Source organism: Anolis sagrei, chromosome 6 (genome assembly GCF_037176765.1).
Source record: "Anolis sagrei isolate rAnoSag1 chromosome 6, rAnoSag1.mat, whole genome shotgun sequence".
In the NCBI taxonomy this organism is placed as follows: domain Eukaryota; kingdom Metazoa; phylum Chordata; class Lepidosauria; order Squamata; family Dactyloidae; genus Anolis; species Anolis sagrei.
Genome location: NC_090026.1, coordinates 63,935,929 through 63,952,372, shown reverse-complemented (window position 1 = coordinate 63,952,372; position 16,444 = coordinate 63,935,929). Strand labels below are relative to the sequence as shown.

General features: G+C 39.1%; 1 protein-coding gene across 1 annotated transcript in view; it reads left to right on the top strand.

Moving 5' to 3' along the window:
* CNTNAP2 (contactin associated protein 2) overlaps window positions 1–16,444 on the top strand; it is a 1,109,924-nt gene that overhangs the window by 633,104 nt on the left and 460,376 nt on the right. The window contains exon 4 of the mRNA XM_060781556.2: window positions 10,762–10,909. Coding sequence (XP_060637539.2) covers window positions 10,762–10,909 — 148 coding nt within the window. The remainder of the gene's footprint in view (window positions 1–10,761; window positions 10,910–16,444) is intronic.

The window sequence follows — 16,444 nt, the reverse complement described above, 5'->3', positions numbered from 1 at the left end:
TTCCTTTAGTAACCAGGTTTAATTTGCTAATTTTGGTCAAGTCCATCATTTTTGTCATCCAATCCTCTGTTGTTGGTTCTGTGTGTAGAGCAATCTGACTACTGAGATCATTTATTGCAATGATCTATCATAGTCATTCGAATCAGTCAGAACAAGTAGAAAAGTCTCAGGTCTTAACTGGATATTTCCCCCAAAAGAACTTTCTGGATGCATTTGAATCCAGTATTTCTTGGCATGTTGTTTACATGTCTCCCACATATAGTAGAACGACCTCACTTGCTGTTTACTTTTCCAGAAACCACATTTTAGAAAACTTTTCAAGAGTCATATACCATTGATACATCATTTCATAAACATTCTCTTTCAAATTATAACACGACATAAATTTTAACCCTTTGTGCCATATTTTCTCTCATTGGTCCAACATTATATTGCACCCAGCATTTTGTGCCCACCTTGTCATGCATTCTTTAACTTGCTCAACTGCCATTTTTCCATTTTGATAACATCTTATACATTTTACCAATTAAATGTTTATCATTAGCATATAATTGCAGCTCAAATTCCAATTTACTCAGTTCAAAACCAGCTAATTGCTTGACTTGCCTAAATCTGTCCATTAACTGTAAATAATAAGAAACCACTGAAAAGCAAAACCCTGCAATCAATTGTTGTCTTGTTTTAATTTTATATTGTCCTTGTACATTTTCTAGGAGCTCTTGTATTTCTTGGGCGGGGGGGGGGGGGGAGAGAAAATCTTGTTCAGTATTTGCACAGTAGGTTTACACATTCATATTAAAAAAATGAGCAAAAGGAACATTGAGCTGATGTGCAGAGTTGTACAACTGCTTACTAGGCTTGGGCGATCCAGTTGTTAATTTCGTTATTCGTTATTAATTTGTATTTAAATTAGCTTACGATCCAATATTGAGCCATGCAGGAATAGTGTGAGGAGTAATTAAGAATCGAAACAATTTTTCCAATTTTCGTAATTATTTTGTAATTATTTTCGTATGTCTGGTGCAAGTTTTACAATCTCGCATTTACCCCACTTCCGGTCCCTTTGCTCTGCTGCTTCCCTCCTCTTTCCTCATGCTTCTTCTTGCCTCACTCTGGGCTGCACTGGGCTACCTTCCTTCCTTCCTTCCTTCCTTCCTTCCTTCCTTCCTTCCTTCCTTCTTTCCTTCTTTCCTTCTTTCCTTCCTTCCAGCTGGCAAATCCCACATTCCCCCCTCCCTCCTCTTTCTCCTGGCATCCTTCTTGCCCAAAATTTCTCATTACTTTATTTTTCATACCCTCACTCTATGCCACAGGAATGCGTTGCCAGGTACAGCTAGTATAAAATATAATATAATAATATAATATAATATAAAAATACAATTATAATATAATATATAATATAATAATATTATAATAATATAATATATATTATATATTATATATTATTATATTACTATATTTATTATATTATATTATATTATAATTGTATATTATAATATAATATAATATATAATATATTATATTATAATATTATATATATAATATAATATACAACAATATAATATAATAATATTATAATAATATAATATAATATAGTTGTTGTTTGTTTTATCACACCAACAGTCAACAACAGAGGGAGAGGGAAGCTTCAGAAGTTCCCCCTGTCCCATTTGGAGTTTTTTTTAGCATATTGCGCAATCGCGCCCGCCATTAACGAATCGATTCATAATTTTACAAAAATTCGTATATTTCAAAAATTTTAAAAGGAAAATTTCAGAATTCTTAAAAAAAAAAGAAACGCAAGGGCCCCCTAAAAACGAAACGAGTTTAGAACCAAATTTTTCCATGGTTACTCAAGCCTACTGCTTACAGTTAGAAACAGTCTTTTTTATTATTGTTTTTATTGTGGGAGTTTTACATACATAAAAGTTGTGATAGAAAGTAGGAAAAAAGAATGAGAGGGCCCAAGGGAAAGGGCTTCTCCACGAAAAGGGGGGGAGGGGGAGGGGGACACTCGCACTCTCACACAATCACACACCTTCATTCAACACATTCATAGGGAGGGTTTCTGTCTCTATTAGAATGCACTTCCAGGTTGTCCAGGGTTCTTCCTGATTATTCCTTTTTTTGAGACTATTGTCTCTTCTTCTTATGGAATAGGCAGCTTCCGACTGTTCTGTATTTTTAGCACTGTCCTTCCTTGTAAAAATTCTCTTTTATTTGTTCGATTATTTTAATAGCATTATTGTTATTTTTTGTTATTGTCGTTTTATTCTTTTGTTCTGCTCTTCTAAATATTTAAGGAATTTATCCCAATTCGTTGATTTGGCCATGTTACTGTTTTGTGATACTCTTTGTGTAAGCAGGTCCATGTTCATGATATCGAGGACTTTTATTGTCCACTGTTCTATTGAGGGAATTTCCTGAGATTTCCACAACTGGGCCAGCTTTAATCTTGCTGCAGTTATTAGGTAGAAGAAGATCTTGTTTGTGTTTTGGCCCATGTCGAAATTGGTGATGCTTAACAATAAATATTCCGGCTTTAGTTCAAATTTTATTTGAAGGATTATTTCTATTTTTTTGTGAATTTGTCAACAGAAGGACTTAACTTTCCTGCATTTCCACCACATGTGGATAAAGTCTCCCTTCTCTTTCCTGCACTTCCAACATTTTCCATTATTTCTTTCTCTATTGATTTTCGATTGATGTTCTGGAGTTAGGTACCATCTATAAAATATTTTGTACCAGTTTTCTTTGAAGTCAGTTGAATAGGTATATTTTAACTTTCTTGACCCTATCTCTTCCCATTCGGAAAAACTGATTGATCGACCTATATCCCTGGCCCACTTTACCATATTTTCCTTTACCTGTTCTTTCTCTGTTAACCAATTAAGAAGTTGTTGGTAGATTTTCTTACTAAGTTTCGTATCTACTTTTAGTACCTTGTCCCAGAAGGTTTCATCTTTCTCAAAGCCTAGTTTATTATCTACTAGCTATCCCTTGCCACACGTTGCTGTGGCCCAGTCTGTTGATCTGAAAAATAAAGTAATGAGAAAGTGTTGGTTTCTAATATATGCAATGTCTTTCTGCTTGTGGATAAACAGTATTTCTTGCTGTTTCTTTGCCAGTGTTGATGTGGAGAGTGTCTGGTTTGCCTACTCTGGAACATACAAGATATAATTGTCCTTCTTTAAGGGTCCCTTTCAAATCTATGATACTATATCTCTCTGTGTGTGAATCATATCTATCTATCTATCTATCTATCTATCTATCTATCTATATCTATGGCTGGATGGCTCTTTGTCAGGAGGGCTTTGATTACGTTTTCTTGCTCTGATGAAGGAAGTTGGATTGGATGGCCCTAGGTATTTTCTGTTGCTCATGGGGGTTCAGTGTGGGAAGTTTCCCCCAATTCTGTTGTTTGTGGGATTCAGAACGCTCTTTGATTGTAGATGAACTTTGAATTCCAGTGACTACAACTCCGAAACGTTAAGGTCTATTTTCCCCAAACTCCATCTGTGTTTAGATTTGGGCATATTGAGTGGTCCAGATCCATCACTGTTTGAGTCCACAGTGCTCTCTGGATGTAGGTGAACTACAACTCCCAAACTCAAGGTCAATGCCCACCAAAACCCTTCCAGTATTTTCTATTGGTCATGGGAGTTCAGTGTGCCAAGTTTGGTTCAGTTCCATCGTTGATTGAGTTCAGAATGCTCTTTGATTGTAGGTGAACTATAAATCCCAGCAACTACAACTCCCAAATGACAAAAGCATAATTTTTTTGAGTGATGGTCACTCCTTGTGTTGTGAGACGTTTTGTTGCCAAATTTGGTGTGATTTCGTTCATTGGTTCTTTCGTTTTTAAGGTACTCATTATGCACAGAGCATTTTTATATAGATAGATTTTGTAGTTTTCATTTATTTGGTAGTACAGGAACCAGGAAAGAGATGGTTGTGCCTGTGCAAACTACCATTTCAGCCTCTTATTTAAGATTTTTAGCTCCTCTTGGGTTTTAATCCTTATCTCTTGACCTTCCTTTTTTAATATTTCCTTATATGTTAACCACCTATCTCTTGGGACCTCCCTTATCTGGTTGGCTTCATTGGGAGAGAACCAAAGTGGAGTTTTGGAATAAAATCTTGTTTTGTATTTTTCTCATACCTGGATGAGGGCAGCCCTAATAAAGTGATTTTTAAAGTTTTTCTCTTTCGTAGCTTTCCCTCCCCACAGGTAGCTATGCCATCCCTGCATGAGGTCGTGCCCTTCTAGGGCTAGTAATTTCTTTTACTATACTATACTCTGGTTTCTCTTCAGATCGTATAAATCTTTAGCCTTTTAGAAACAGTCTTCATGAACTAGTAAAATGTGGGATAGAACAGGACTTCTAAAATCTTTTCCATCTGTGACCCTTTCTCTCCTGATAATTTTACACGACCCCATGTATAAAACAAGTATACCTATATACTAGGCCTGGGTAACAACGTAAAAATTTGTTTCTAAAATCGATTTGTATTTGGGGGGTTTTTTTGTTTCGATATTTAAAATAATTACAAAATTTTCCTTTTAAAAAGTTTGATATTTACGAAATTTCGTAAATGGTAAAAAATTAACAAATCAATTTCCGAAACAATAACGAATCGATTCGTTAATGGTGGACGCGACCGCGAAATACGCTAAAAAACCTCCAAAAACTTCTGAAGCTTCCCTCTCCCTCTGTTCTTGACTGTTGGTGTGATATTATATTTTTTTTCACTAATTAAACCATAAAACTGGCCCAGACATGCGGAAATAATAACGAAACGACCTCAGAACAATAACGAAACGAATACAATAACGAAATACGAAGCATTTACAAAACGTGTTTAAAAATTCGTTTTTTTTAATGATTGCTCCAGAATGGTTCGTTATCTTTTTGTAATTGGAAAAATTAACGAATTATTAACAAATTACGAATTAACGAAACGAAACCGCCCAGGCCTACTATATACCTAGTATCAGTATTAACAGAAAATCTCATACAACCACCATATTCCTTCTTGATGGTTTTGCAGGAGCCATCCCATGTGCTGACTCTTCGAGGTGCATATTCTCTGAAGACAAGCTCTATTGCACTACCTGCTGTTCTGCATCATCATTAATGCTAAAAAGAATTTCAAATTGATTCTGTAGCTCCAAAATATTTTTTCATCCTTCAATTTCTGTGTGTAACATTCCTCCAAGTGCCTCTCTCTCTCCTGTGTTTGAAGAATGGCCTCCTCAGAGAGACCCATGATTCTCCTGATAACATCTTCCTCTCTCCTCTAATTTGTTGGAGTATGGATGCATGGGCTTCAAGATGCTGGACCTTCTCTTCCAAGAGAACCATTAACTTGCACTTGCTGCAAGTATAGTTATCCACATCATCTGGCAAGAACACAAATATTCCACACCTCTTGCAGATGATTGCACATGTTCCATCAGAATTATTTATTATTTATTTACATCACTTATATCCTGCCCATATCAGCCTGTAGGCGACTCAGGGTGGTCTACATATCGGCACAATTCGATGCCATCAATACAATACAAAAGCAAAAACAATTAAGTGCATTTAGACAAAAAAGACAGTGCAATAACAATTTTAAAAAGAGCTATATCCTCTCATTTCAATCCTCATCCGTTTCATCGTCTTGGCCGTTCCTGGGTCATTCTCCATCTCAAGCTTGACTATTCCGGGGTTCCGAATGCCTGCTCGAAGAGCCAGGTTTTCACTCTCTTGCGAAAGGTCAGAAGGGAGGGGGCTGATCTAATATCCCTAGGCAGGGAGTTCCACAGCTGAGGGGCCACCACAGAGAAGGCCCTGTCTCTTGTCCCCGCCAAGCGTGCTTGCGAAGCAGACGGGATCGAGAATAGGGCCTCCTCAGATGATCTTAACTTCCTGGAGGGTTCGTAGGAAGAGATGCGTTCGGATAGGTAGGCTGGGCCAGAACCGTTTAGGGCTTTATAGGCTAAAGCCAGCCCTTTGAATTGGGCCCGGTAGCAAACTGGCAGCCAGTGGAGCTGATGCAGTAGAGGAGTTGTGTGCTCCCTGAGCGCCATTCCTGTTAGCAACCTGGCTGCTGCACGCTGGACCATTTGAAGCTTCCGGGCCATCTTCAAAGGCAACCCCACGTAGAGCGCATTGCAGTAATCTATGCAGGATGTAACCAGAGGGTGGACTACCGTGGCCAAGTCAGACTTCCCAAGGTACGGGCGCAGCTGGCGCGCAAGTTTTAGTTGTGCAAATGCTCCCCTGGTCACTGCCAAAACCTGGTCACCGCCGAAACTATATACAGAATGGAACACTGTGTGTTGAGCTCTGTTGCGCCTGTGCAAACTACCATTTCAGCCTCTCATTTAAGGAAAGGATGTAAGATGCCCTACCCGCTTTCACAATGTGTTTCTATTAAAATAAAGCAGTCTGTGTATTGCACATTTCTGTAGTATCTAGCTAACTTAAAAACAATAATATTGATTTGAGTTGTACTTTACGCATCTTGTATGAAACACATCTTTTAAAGTTGGACAAAGAGGAGATGTGGTGCATTGCACAAAGCATGAAATCTAATTTTCTAAGGATATAAATACACCACCATCAGTAAAGGAGATTTAATTATGCCCGTTCATAATTCACAAGTCTTGTAAATTGATTCTTTTGCAGGCTTGCAATGATGGATTTGGGCCTGATGTTTGCATTATGCACCAAATGTGCACTACTGTAAACCATTTATCTAAATGAATACATAGAGTTCAAGGGATATTATTGTGTTGAAAACTCAATGAAATGTGTTTTAATTATCTCGGAAATTGATGGTACTACTTCTCTCCCTTTTTTTATTTTCTTCCAAGCATTTATATTCATATTTTCAGGAATTTAACTGTGGTTACTTGAAAACATATCAACTTCATTCTCTTTTTCAGAAATAAGTTCTATTGATTTCAAAGAGCTTCTTTACTTCTAAGTATGCTTAGGATGTCATGTATAGCTCTTAATCCTTTGCATATTTACTCAAAGGGAAGTTCCACTGAGTTCAAACATCTTTCTACATAAGGATATGTATAGGATTATATTTTTAAGCTAGTGAAATCCAACAAATGTTCATGCTGTGTACTTTTAAAAAATCATAATCTGTCTCCTCCCCATACCAAGAAATCCCTGCCTGATGGTGGTAATGACATCGCAGCACCAGCCAATCATAGGGATGGGCAGGAGAATTAAACAATGACAACGTTAACAAATGGGTGGATTTGTATTGTATAAAAATGCTTACACACAACAATATGGTATGCTTGCACATTTATAGCATCTAGTACATTGCATCCTTTCTGCAGATCATAATAAAGTGCCTCTGTCACTTGTCTTCATGCTGGTGGGTCTTACTCTGTTCGGAAATATTGATGGTTAGTTGAGCTCACTAGGTGGTCCATACTCTAAATTCAACTTCACTATGAGGAACGGCTTAGGGACACAGGCATATTTAGTTTGGTCAAAAAGAAGACTGAGAGTATAAAATATGTATACAAATCAAACTGTTAATAAATACCAAATGGTTAAATAAATTATTTCCAATTTTAACTCTACATTTGGCCTTCCCACTGTTTTTAATTGTGTGTTGTCTTATTAATTGTGTGTTGTCTTACATAATGTTATGTATTTTATTGTCTATGTTTTTTTAATTGCTTGTATTGTTATTTTATTGCTTGTATTGTTGAGTTTGGGCTCGGCCTCATGTAAGCCACACCGAGTCCCTTGGGAGATGGTAGCGGGGTACAAATAAATAATAATAATAATAATAATAATTATTATTATTATTATTATGGAGGGCTGTAATAGATTCTAACCTTTGCCGACTAGGCCGAAGCCTGAGAGTCAGTAGGCTGGGTGGAGAAGCTTAGAATAGCAGACATCTTAGTATAGGCAAGGAGACAAGGGGAGGAGTCAGCCAACTCCTGATTGGTTTAAGCACCAAGGGGAGGAGTTGGGTGAGAGTGAAAAAGGCTGTCACTTCTGACAGGAGAGGGAGAAGGGTTCCGACAGAATAGAGAGATTCTAAGAGAGACAGGGAAAGATTCCAATAGAGGAGGTAATAGGATTTCAACAGAGAAGAAGTATTATAGGCAGGGAGAAGGAAGCTTTTGAATGAGTTGATCTGATGGGGAATAAAGAAAAGGACAAGGGCTTCAGTAAAACTAGACTAGGAGAGTCAGTGAGAAGACTTGTCAGCTTGTATTCAGGAGAGACTACAAGTAGGCTTATTGCCCTATAGTGGAGAGTAGACTAGAGGAAGTCTGGTTACTCTGTAAGACAGTCAGGGTGACTGATCTTAGAAACACACTGTTTCAGAGGGTTGAATAATGTGAAGTAGGTAACTCACTTCAAATAAAAGCTACTCCTTCTGTAGAAACCTTATGTCTAGTAAGCCTGAGCCTCGGTAACAGAAATACACATGTGTACCTTCTCATTTTATGAGTTGTCATCTTCTTAAAGTTCAATAAACCTGTTATTAGTTCATCGTGAACTGGTCTCTGCCTCAGTCTGTCCTACTTAGTGAAACCAAGTCAACCTGAACATCCTTATAGTCCAGTCAGCAAGCAAAGAAGGCTTAAAAGAAGAGCCAGAAGCCTAGGCACATATTACCTCAAATACATTCACACCTTGTTTCCTCAAACAATAAAATTGAGGTGGTGGCGGCAAAAATCTACCAGTATCATCGGTCTCTCACATCATTAGTCATTCCCTCACTCAAATTCCTGTCACATAGGTGTGATAAGAGACCCATCGTCTCACATTTCGGTTTACATTGGTGATATCCTTTACATTTGGTGGCAGTGGTAGGATTGAAAGATTCCCCCCTGTCACACAGGTGCATTAAGGGACCACTCATTCCTCGTTCCTTAATAGCGTTCCTTTACAAGGGCCAACTGTACCATAAAAATTAGAGCTTGTGTAAGGCCCAAGTACAAAAACATCAATCCCCTTAGGCAAAATATAGTGGTCCCCTTGGTATCCAGGACCCTGGTATCTGATGGTAATAATCCAGGACCCTCTATCAATACCAAAAACATGTGGCTGCTCAAGCTCCATGTTATCTATAATGGTATAGGGAAATGGTGTCCCTTACATAAAATGACAAAGTCAAAGTTTGCTTTTTTGGTGTGTATATAGGGGCTTTCCCTATATTCCAAGCCCTCCTTATCCATAGATTCAACCAGACGTAGCTTGAAATATATATATCAATGTCAACCCAGGGTTCTGGGATGATTTTTTTTTGTCTGTGTGTGTGTATGTGTGTGTGTGTGTGCACTAGCTGAACACTGCAGATAATGTAGGACATAACTGAATGTTTGACCAACCAATTTTTTTTTAAAAAAAGCATATTAGGATTCCACCCTTTCTGCACATATCCTCCATTATTTCTCTAGATAAGAGAGATTTAAAATACATGAGCTCATCACCTTTAGTTAAAGAATCGCTGCATTGTTCTCTAATGTAGGGAAAAGGCTAGAAACTTTAATAAGTAATTATAGTCATAGTCTTTTGCAATGTGATAACCTTGTGATAAACTAACCTGTGCCACACTTCTTAAAAAACAATATTTACAGCTGTCTTTTTACAAAAATTGTTGCAAATCTTTCTGACTTTTATTAAGTGTTTATTAATGTGTTTTCATTGAATATCTGTACTTGCATCACCAGAGTTTCAAAAATACAGGCACAAAATCTCAGGAGACATCTGGGTTAGTACAGAGAATAGCAAATAAGTGTCCCCTCCCGATCTACTAGAACCGTGATGGTGAACCTATGACATGCGTGTCAGCACTGGCACGCATGGCTATTTTTGATGACACGCATACAGAGAAGTACACCTTATAAGAGCCAATCTAATTCCATCCTTAAATTTGTAAAAGGCTATACAAATTTAACATCTGCATGTTTGACCATTGTTCACTCCATAACTCAGCATGGAATATACATTTTTCTTATTTAAACTATAAATATTGCAAAATTATGGGGGGGGGGTTCTCGAAGTCGACACCCCACCCAAGTTATGCTCAGGTTTTTGGAAAATTTTGACACACCAAGCTCAAAAGGTTGCCCATCACTGTCCTAGAAAATCCTAGGGCACAATTACACTGACCACTTGGGTCAGTGTGCAAAGCAATGAACCCTGTAGTAGCTAAACGTTGCATACAACTTATATGCATTCACCTGAGTTAAAGCCACTTAATGTAACTTTTCCTCAAGTTAAACTAAGATGTACAGAGACAGTGAAAGGAATGGTAAATGACCTGGAAGCCAAGATCTAGGTATGCTTAACTTGAAGAAGAGGAGGTTGTCATAATATCCATGTTTAAATATTTGAAAAGATGTCATATTGAAAAGGAGGCAAGCTTGCTGTGTGCTTCTCTAGAGACTAGGACACACAGAACAATGGATATAAACTACAGACGGGGTTTGACTGGATGGCCCTTGTGGTCTCTTCCAACACTATGATTCTAACAAATAATCAAAAACTTCCTACTATTAAGGCACATTCAGAATATGAAGCAAATCCAGAGTTATTCATTCAGCTGATGATAGCACTAGAACATAGTATCAGAGAAGCAGAATATGTCCCTCTATCCTGCAGAAGCCTGTCTGGGTGGAATGGGATTTCCATCTGAATACTTACTCATACAGACTTGATCTCCAGTTTCAAAAAGGCCTCAATACTAAAAACGTTTTGTTGTGTTTTTTCCTAGGCCTTTCCTGGAAACATAAATTCAGACAGTGTTGTGCGGCATGATTTACAGCATCCAGTTATTGCCCGTTATGTTCGAATACTTCCTCTGGATTGGAGTGAAGAGGGACAAATTGGCCTAAGGATTGAGGTGTATGGCTGCCCTTACTGTAAGTTCTTTTAACTTCTACTCTGTTCCTCTGCTCTGCCTCCTTTAAGGTTCTCTAATGCATTATTATTTTAGAACAATCTGATCAAAACAAATATACAGTAATTTCAGGTTCTTCATATTAAAAATCCAGGTGCAATTAATCTGCAAGTAATATTCAGCCGTATTTCATTCCTCTGTTTAGAGTTGGTTGACACACATTCCGTTATTATTAACAGAATTCAAAGAAGATAGTAGTCTCCATCTTCAGAACATGGCTCTATGGATTGGAAGAATGGGTCAATTATCTTGAGGCTCATGTATCCACACTTCAACATATTAGGGAGAAAGAGGTTGACTTGGACCCAGCAGAGCAAATTCTCTTACAGGAAAATCTTACATGGGATCTCTATGAGAGGAGGTCACTCCCCAAACACAGGAGAAAAACACTTGGAGAAAAATTTTACACTGATATAGAAGGATCAGGAATCATTCTGTAAGTTTGAAGCTACATCAGGGGTTCTCAAACTAAGGCCCGGGGGCCAGATGTTGCCCTCCAAGATCATTTACTCAGCCCCTGATCTAAACTTCAAGTCACTCAACAACAACAGCAACAATCTGAATTAACTTGACTATCTGATCAGCCAAAATCAGCCCTACCATTCCCACTGAAATACTGGTAAGATTATGTTGATTAACATTGTTCATCATTTTAAATACTGTATTGTTCTTTCATGTTTTTGCAGTACAAATAATATATCTGCAGTGTGCATAGGAATTCGACCATGTTTTTCTCAAAATATAGTTTACCCTCCCCCCCCCCCCACCACCACCCCACCCTCAAATAATCTGAGGGACAGTGAACCGGCCCTCTGCTTTAAAAGTTCAAGGACCCATGAGCTATATAATCAATTTGAACTTATCTCCAGTAGCAATGATGACACAGAACAACAAAAAAGTGAAGGAAGAGAAGGAAGAAAACTATGAGGGTGGTCCGTTGTCTTCAGTGTCCCTAAACTAATGCACAAAGTATGGGAAATAAACAATATGAACTTGAATTCTTTGTACAACAAAGCAAATATGATAGAGTTGGCATCACTAAAACCTGATGGGATGAATCTCATTATTGGAATGTAGAGAGGTATAACCAATTTTGGAAAAATAGACCTAACAGGAAAGGAAGAGGAGTAGCATTTTATATCAAGGATGTTTACACCTGTGATGAGGTCCATGATGTAAGTCCTGGAAGCCAAGCTGAGAGTATCTGAGTAAAAATTAAGATGGAAAGAAACAACAAGGATGTCATTGTGAGGAGGTCTACTACAGGCCACCAAGCAGACTGAAAAACTGGATGATCCCTCCCTAAGAAGAGATGACCACACATTCAGAGAGGAGAGATGTAATAGTAATGGGAGAGTTTAGCATTGCTAAAAACCCCACAGATCCCAGATTTCCCTTGGATTGCTGTTTGTGTGTCATAGTGGGGTTGCAGACAACATCAAGCTCCATCATATTTAAGTCAATCCTGCTAGCCTGGAGGGGGGATTCACCTAGACTCCCAGAAATCCCAGCCAGTTTACAGGCTGGTAGTATTTTTGGGAGTTGAAGGCCAAAACATCTGAGGACCCACAGGTTGAGAACCACTGACCTAGATGAACATCAGCTTAGCAGTCATAGAAATATTGTACCAACTGTGCCTAAACATTCAAATTCTGGTGAGTATTGCTGTTTGTATGGATTGCTTCTGTTGGCAGCACTTGAATTATGCTTTCTTGTATTGCAAACAGAGGTTGGGTGGCCACAGGTCAGGAGTGCTTTGATGGTGTATTCCTGCATGGCAGGAAGTTTGACAGGGTGACCTTTAATGTTTCTTCCAACTCTACTATTCCATGTGGTCTGGGCATACTTCCTGATCCAGTTCAGGGAAATAGACCTGCATGCTTATCATTCCTAGCTCTTAGGGTGAGGCATACAGGGACATGGTTAGTTTGATGTGTTCTGACCTAGTCTACCCAAGGTGACAGTGGAATCCTGCAGTAACTTTAGATACTCTAGAGTAGTGGTTCTCAAAGTGTGCTCCCTGGAGCCCTTGGGGATCTGTAATTTGTAATGAGGGACTCCACGGTTCTCTCTCCTCCTTCTCCACTCCAAATTTTCCCTCTTCTTTCCAGCTTCTCTCCCTAACCCCTCCCTCACCCCAAAAGCCTCCCTCCACCCGCCTCACAGATCTTTTCCCCCTCATTTTCCTTGCTTCCAAAACCCTATTTCCCTCCCACGGCTCAAGGGGTGCTTTGAATGTGCCTTTCTTGCATGACAGAAGGAAGTTGAACTGGATTGCCCCGGGGTTTCTATTATTATTATTATTATTATTATTATTATTATTATTACAAAGGCAAGGTGGTCATCTGTTGGGAGTGCTTTGATTAGGCTTTTCCTACATGGCAGAAGGTGGTTGGACTGGTTGGCTCCTGAGTTTGCTATTATTATTATTATTATTATTATTATTATTATTATTATTACAAAGGCTGGATAACCATCTGTTAATATTATGTTTATTTATGCCCAGGTTTATCTCTCCCAAAGCCTTAATTACAAAGGCTGGGTGGCCATCCATAGGGAGTGCTTTGATTGTGCTTTTCCTGCATGGTAGAAGGTAGTTAGACAGTGCTCAACTATAATCTCATCATGAGAGACACAGCACTTTGGCTAATGAATGTCAATTTTCCGTCAGTTAGTTTTAAAAAAAAATCTCAACCTCATATCGGTCACAGCAAATCTAGCACTGCCTGACACATACTGTTTCAGTTACTTTAAAGGGTAAAGAGTAGTCCTGGAAAGTCACCAAGGAGGAGGGGAAAAGTTTTCTTAAAGTGTGGCCTTTAAAGCAAGTAGGTGGAAAATGAAGTGGAGCTTGTGTCCTTTCATTCAGCTGTGGCAGGTAAATGTGCAACATTTACATTTCAGAGGCCACAACCTAATTTGTTCTGCATAGCCTTTTCAAACTCTTTGCTTCGATGAATGCCCATGATGGCTTTGGTTGGCATTCTGCCTTCTCATTTCTCAAGCAATGACCCATCAGCTTATTCACAGTGATGTGGTCATCTGGGAAATCAGGTGCTGCTCTTTCTGAAAGGAAAGTTCACTGGACTTTAGTTACTGGGATTTGCCCCCCCCCCCCCCCCCACACACACACACACACACACCATGCCTCTGGTGTTTAGGCTCTATCTTTGTTTCACTGTACATCCAGAATAAGGCATGACTTACTACATTGGCTGTTGTTTTCAATCTTCATTCAGAAGATACTCTTTAATTTACATTTCTTTTTTGACATAAAACAAAGCATCTGGAGAGTCATAGAATTGTAGCTAAAGGGATGTTGCATGTTAGAAGATTCTGAGGGCATCATCACATGGGGCAATTGAGGGATCCTAGGACCCTTCTGCCCTGGTTCACCCATGAAACCCCACACTGCCTATTAAATGACATACAGCAACTTCCAGCAGGGCTCCATGAGCAGGGGTGGCTCAACCCATTATGCAAAGTAAGCATTTGCAGTGTTAGTTGATTTTGCCCAGGGGCACTCTTGAGGTGCTCTTGGGGGAAAATAGACCTTGGCATATGCGAGTTGTAGTTACTGGGATTTGCCCCCCCCCCCCCCACACACACACACACACACACACCATGCCTCTGGTGTTTAGGCTCTATCTTTGTTTCACTGTACATCCAGAATAAGGCATGACTTACTACATTGGCTGTTGTTTTCAATCTTCATTCAGAAGATACTCTTTAATTTACATTTCTTTTTTGACATAAAACAAAGCATCTGGAGAGTCATAGAATTGTAGCTAAAGGGATGTTGCATGTTAGAAGATTCTGAGGGCATCATCACATGGGGCAATTGAGGGATCCTAGGACCCTTCTGCCCTGGTTCACCCATGAAACCCCACACTGCCTATTAAATGACATACAGCAACTTCCAGCAGGGCTCCATGAGCAGGGGTGGCTCAACCCATTATGCAAAGTAAGCATTTGCAGTGTTAGTTGATTTTGCCCAGGGGCACTCTTGAGGTGCTCTTGGGGGAAAATAGACCTTGGCATATGCGAGTTGTAGTTACTGGGATGTATAGTTCACCTACAATCAAAGAGCATTCTGAACTCCACCAATGATGGAACTGAACCAAATATGGCACACAGAACTCCCACGACAAACAGAAAATATATATCAGCGATTGGTGGGGGGGGGGGGGGCAAAATACTGTTTGCTTACCGTTGAAAATTACCTAGGGTCACCTCTGTCCATGAGAGAAGTGGGCTACCCTGCGTTCCATAGAGAAATGACGAGGCTTTGGCACAGCAGGAACACTTCCCCACATGGGATGAGGAAGCATCAGCTGGCAGCTGGGGCACTAGGATTGCCCTGCTACCACTTCACTGCTGCCATGATTCACCGCAGAGGCTGGCAAAACATGGTGCTGGACCTGATTCATGTGATGTGATCCTTAGTCATCATTTCTTTCTCACTTGTATATACTGCCTTTCTAGTAAAATGTGTTTAAGGTAGTTAGCACCAATAATACTACCACAGTAAAACTAATGACACGAATAAAAAGTTTTTCTTAAAAAATTGAAAGATCAATAGGTGAGGCAGCAACCAATTTATTTATTTATTTATTTATTTGATGCATTTGTTAACTGCCGCTCTCAGCCCTAGGGCGACTTGCGGCGGTGTACAACATATAAAAACATATTTCACAATAAACTACAACGACAAAAAACAACATATCACTAATACACTATCATCTAATTACACTAAAATAATCCGCTTCGTCTTATCATAGAATCATAACCAATCTCGTAGTCTACATTCCGTTCCAGTTGTCATTTCCAGTTACTGTAGCATTTAGTTAAATGCCTTCTCGAATAGCCATGTCTTCAGGCTCTTCCGGAAGGACATAAGGGAGGGCGCCTGTCTGATGTCAACAGGGAGGGTGTTCCACAGCCGGGGGGCCACCACTGAGAAGGCCCTCTCCCTCGTCCCCGCCAATTAGAATGTATTTAAGATTTACAACACAGATCATGGTCACATGGTCTTTAAAAGTATATTCCACTATATTCCCCTTCAGTGTCATGAAAATATCATTGCAGATTTGAGAAATGTGAATTTAATATGATGTGTGGGAATGAATTGAAGAATAGAAGATGAATGTATGGGTGGAATTAATAATTTTGGAAACTTTTGGAAATTTTATCTTTTACAATTTAGCTGTAAATCGCCTAGAGCATTCTCGGATGGAGGGCGATTAATAAGTAATTAAATATGATGATGATGATGATGATGATGATGATGATGATGATGATGATGATGGAAACACAAATAAAATATTAAGGCCTGCAATGACTAAATCTGCTTGCTGGACTGTAATTAAAACCTGCAAATAAGAGCTGAAAAGTAATCTCTGATTAGAATTGGGACAGTGATAACAGAAATGTTTACAGTGTTAAGAAGGAAGTCAACATAAGATCAATACCAATCAAGAAGATCAACATCTGGCCA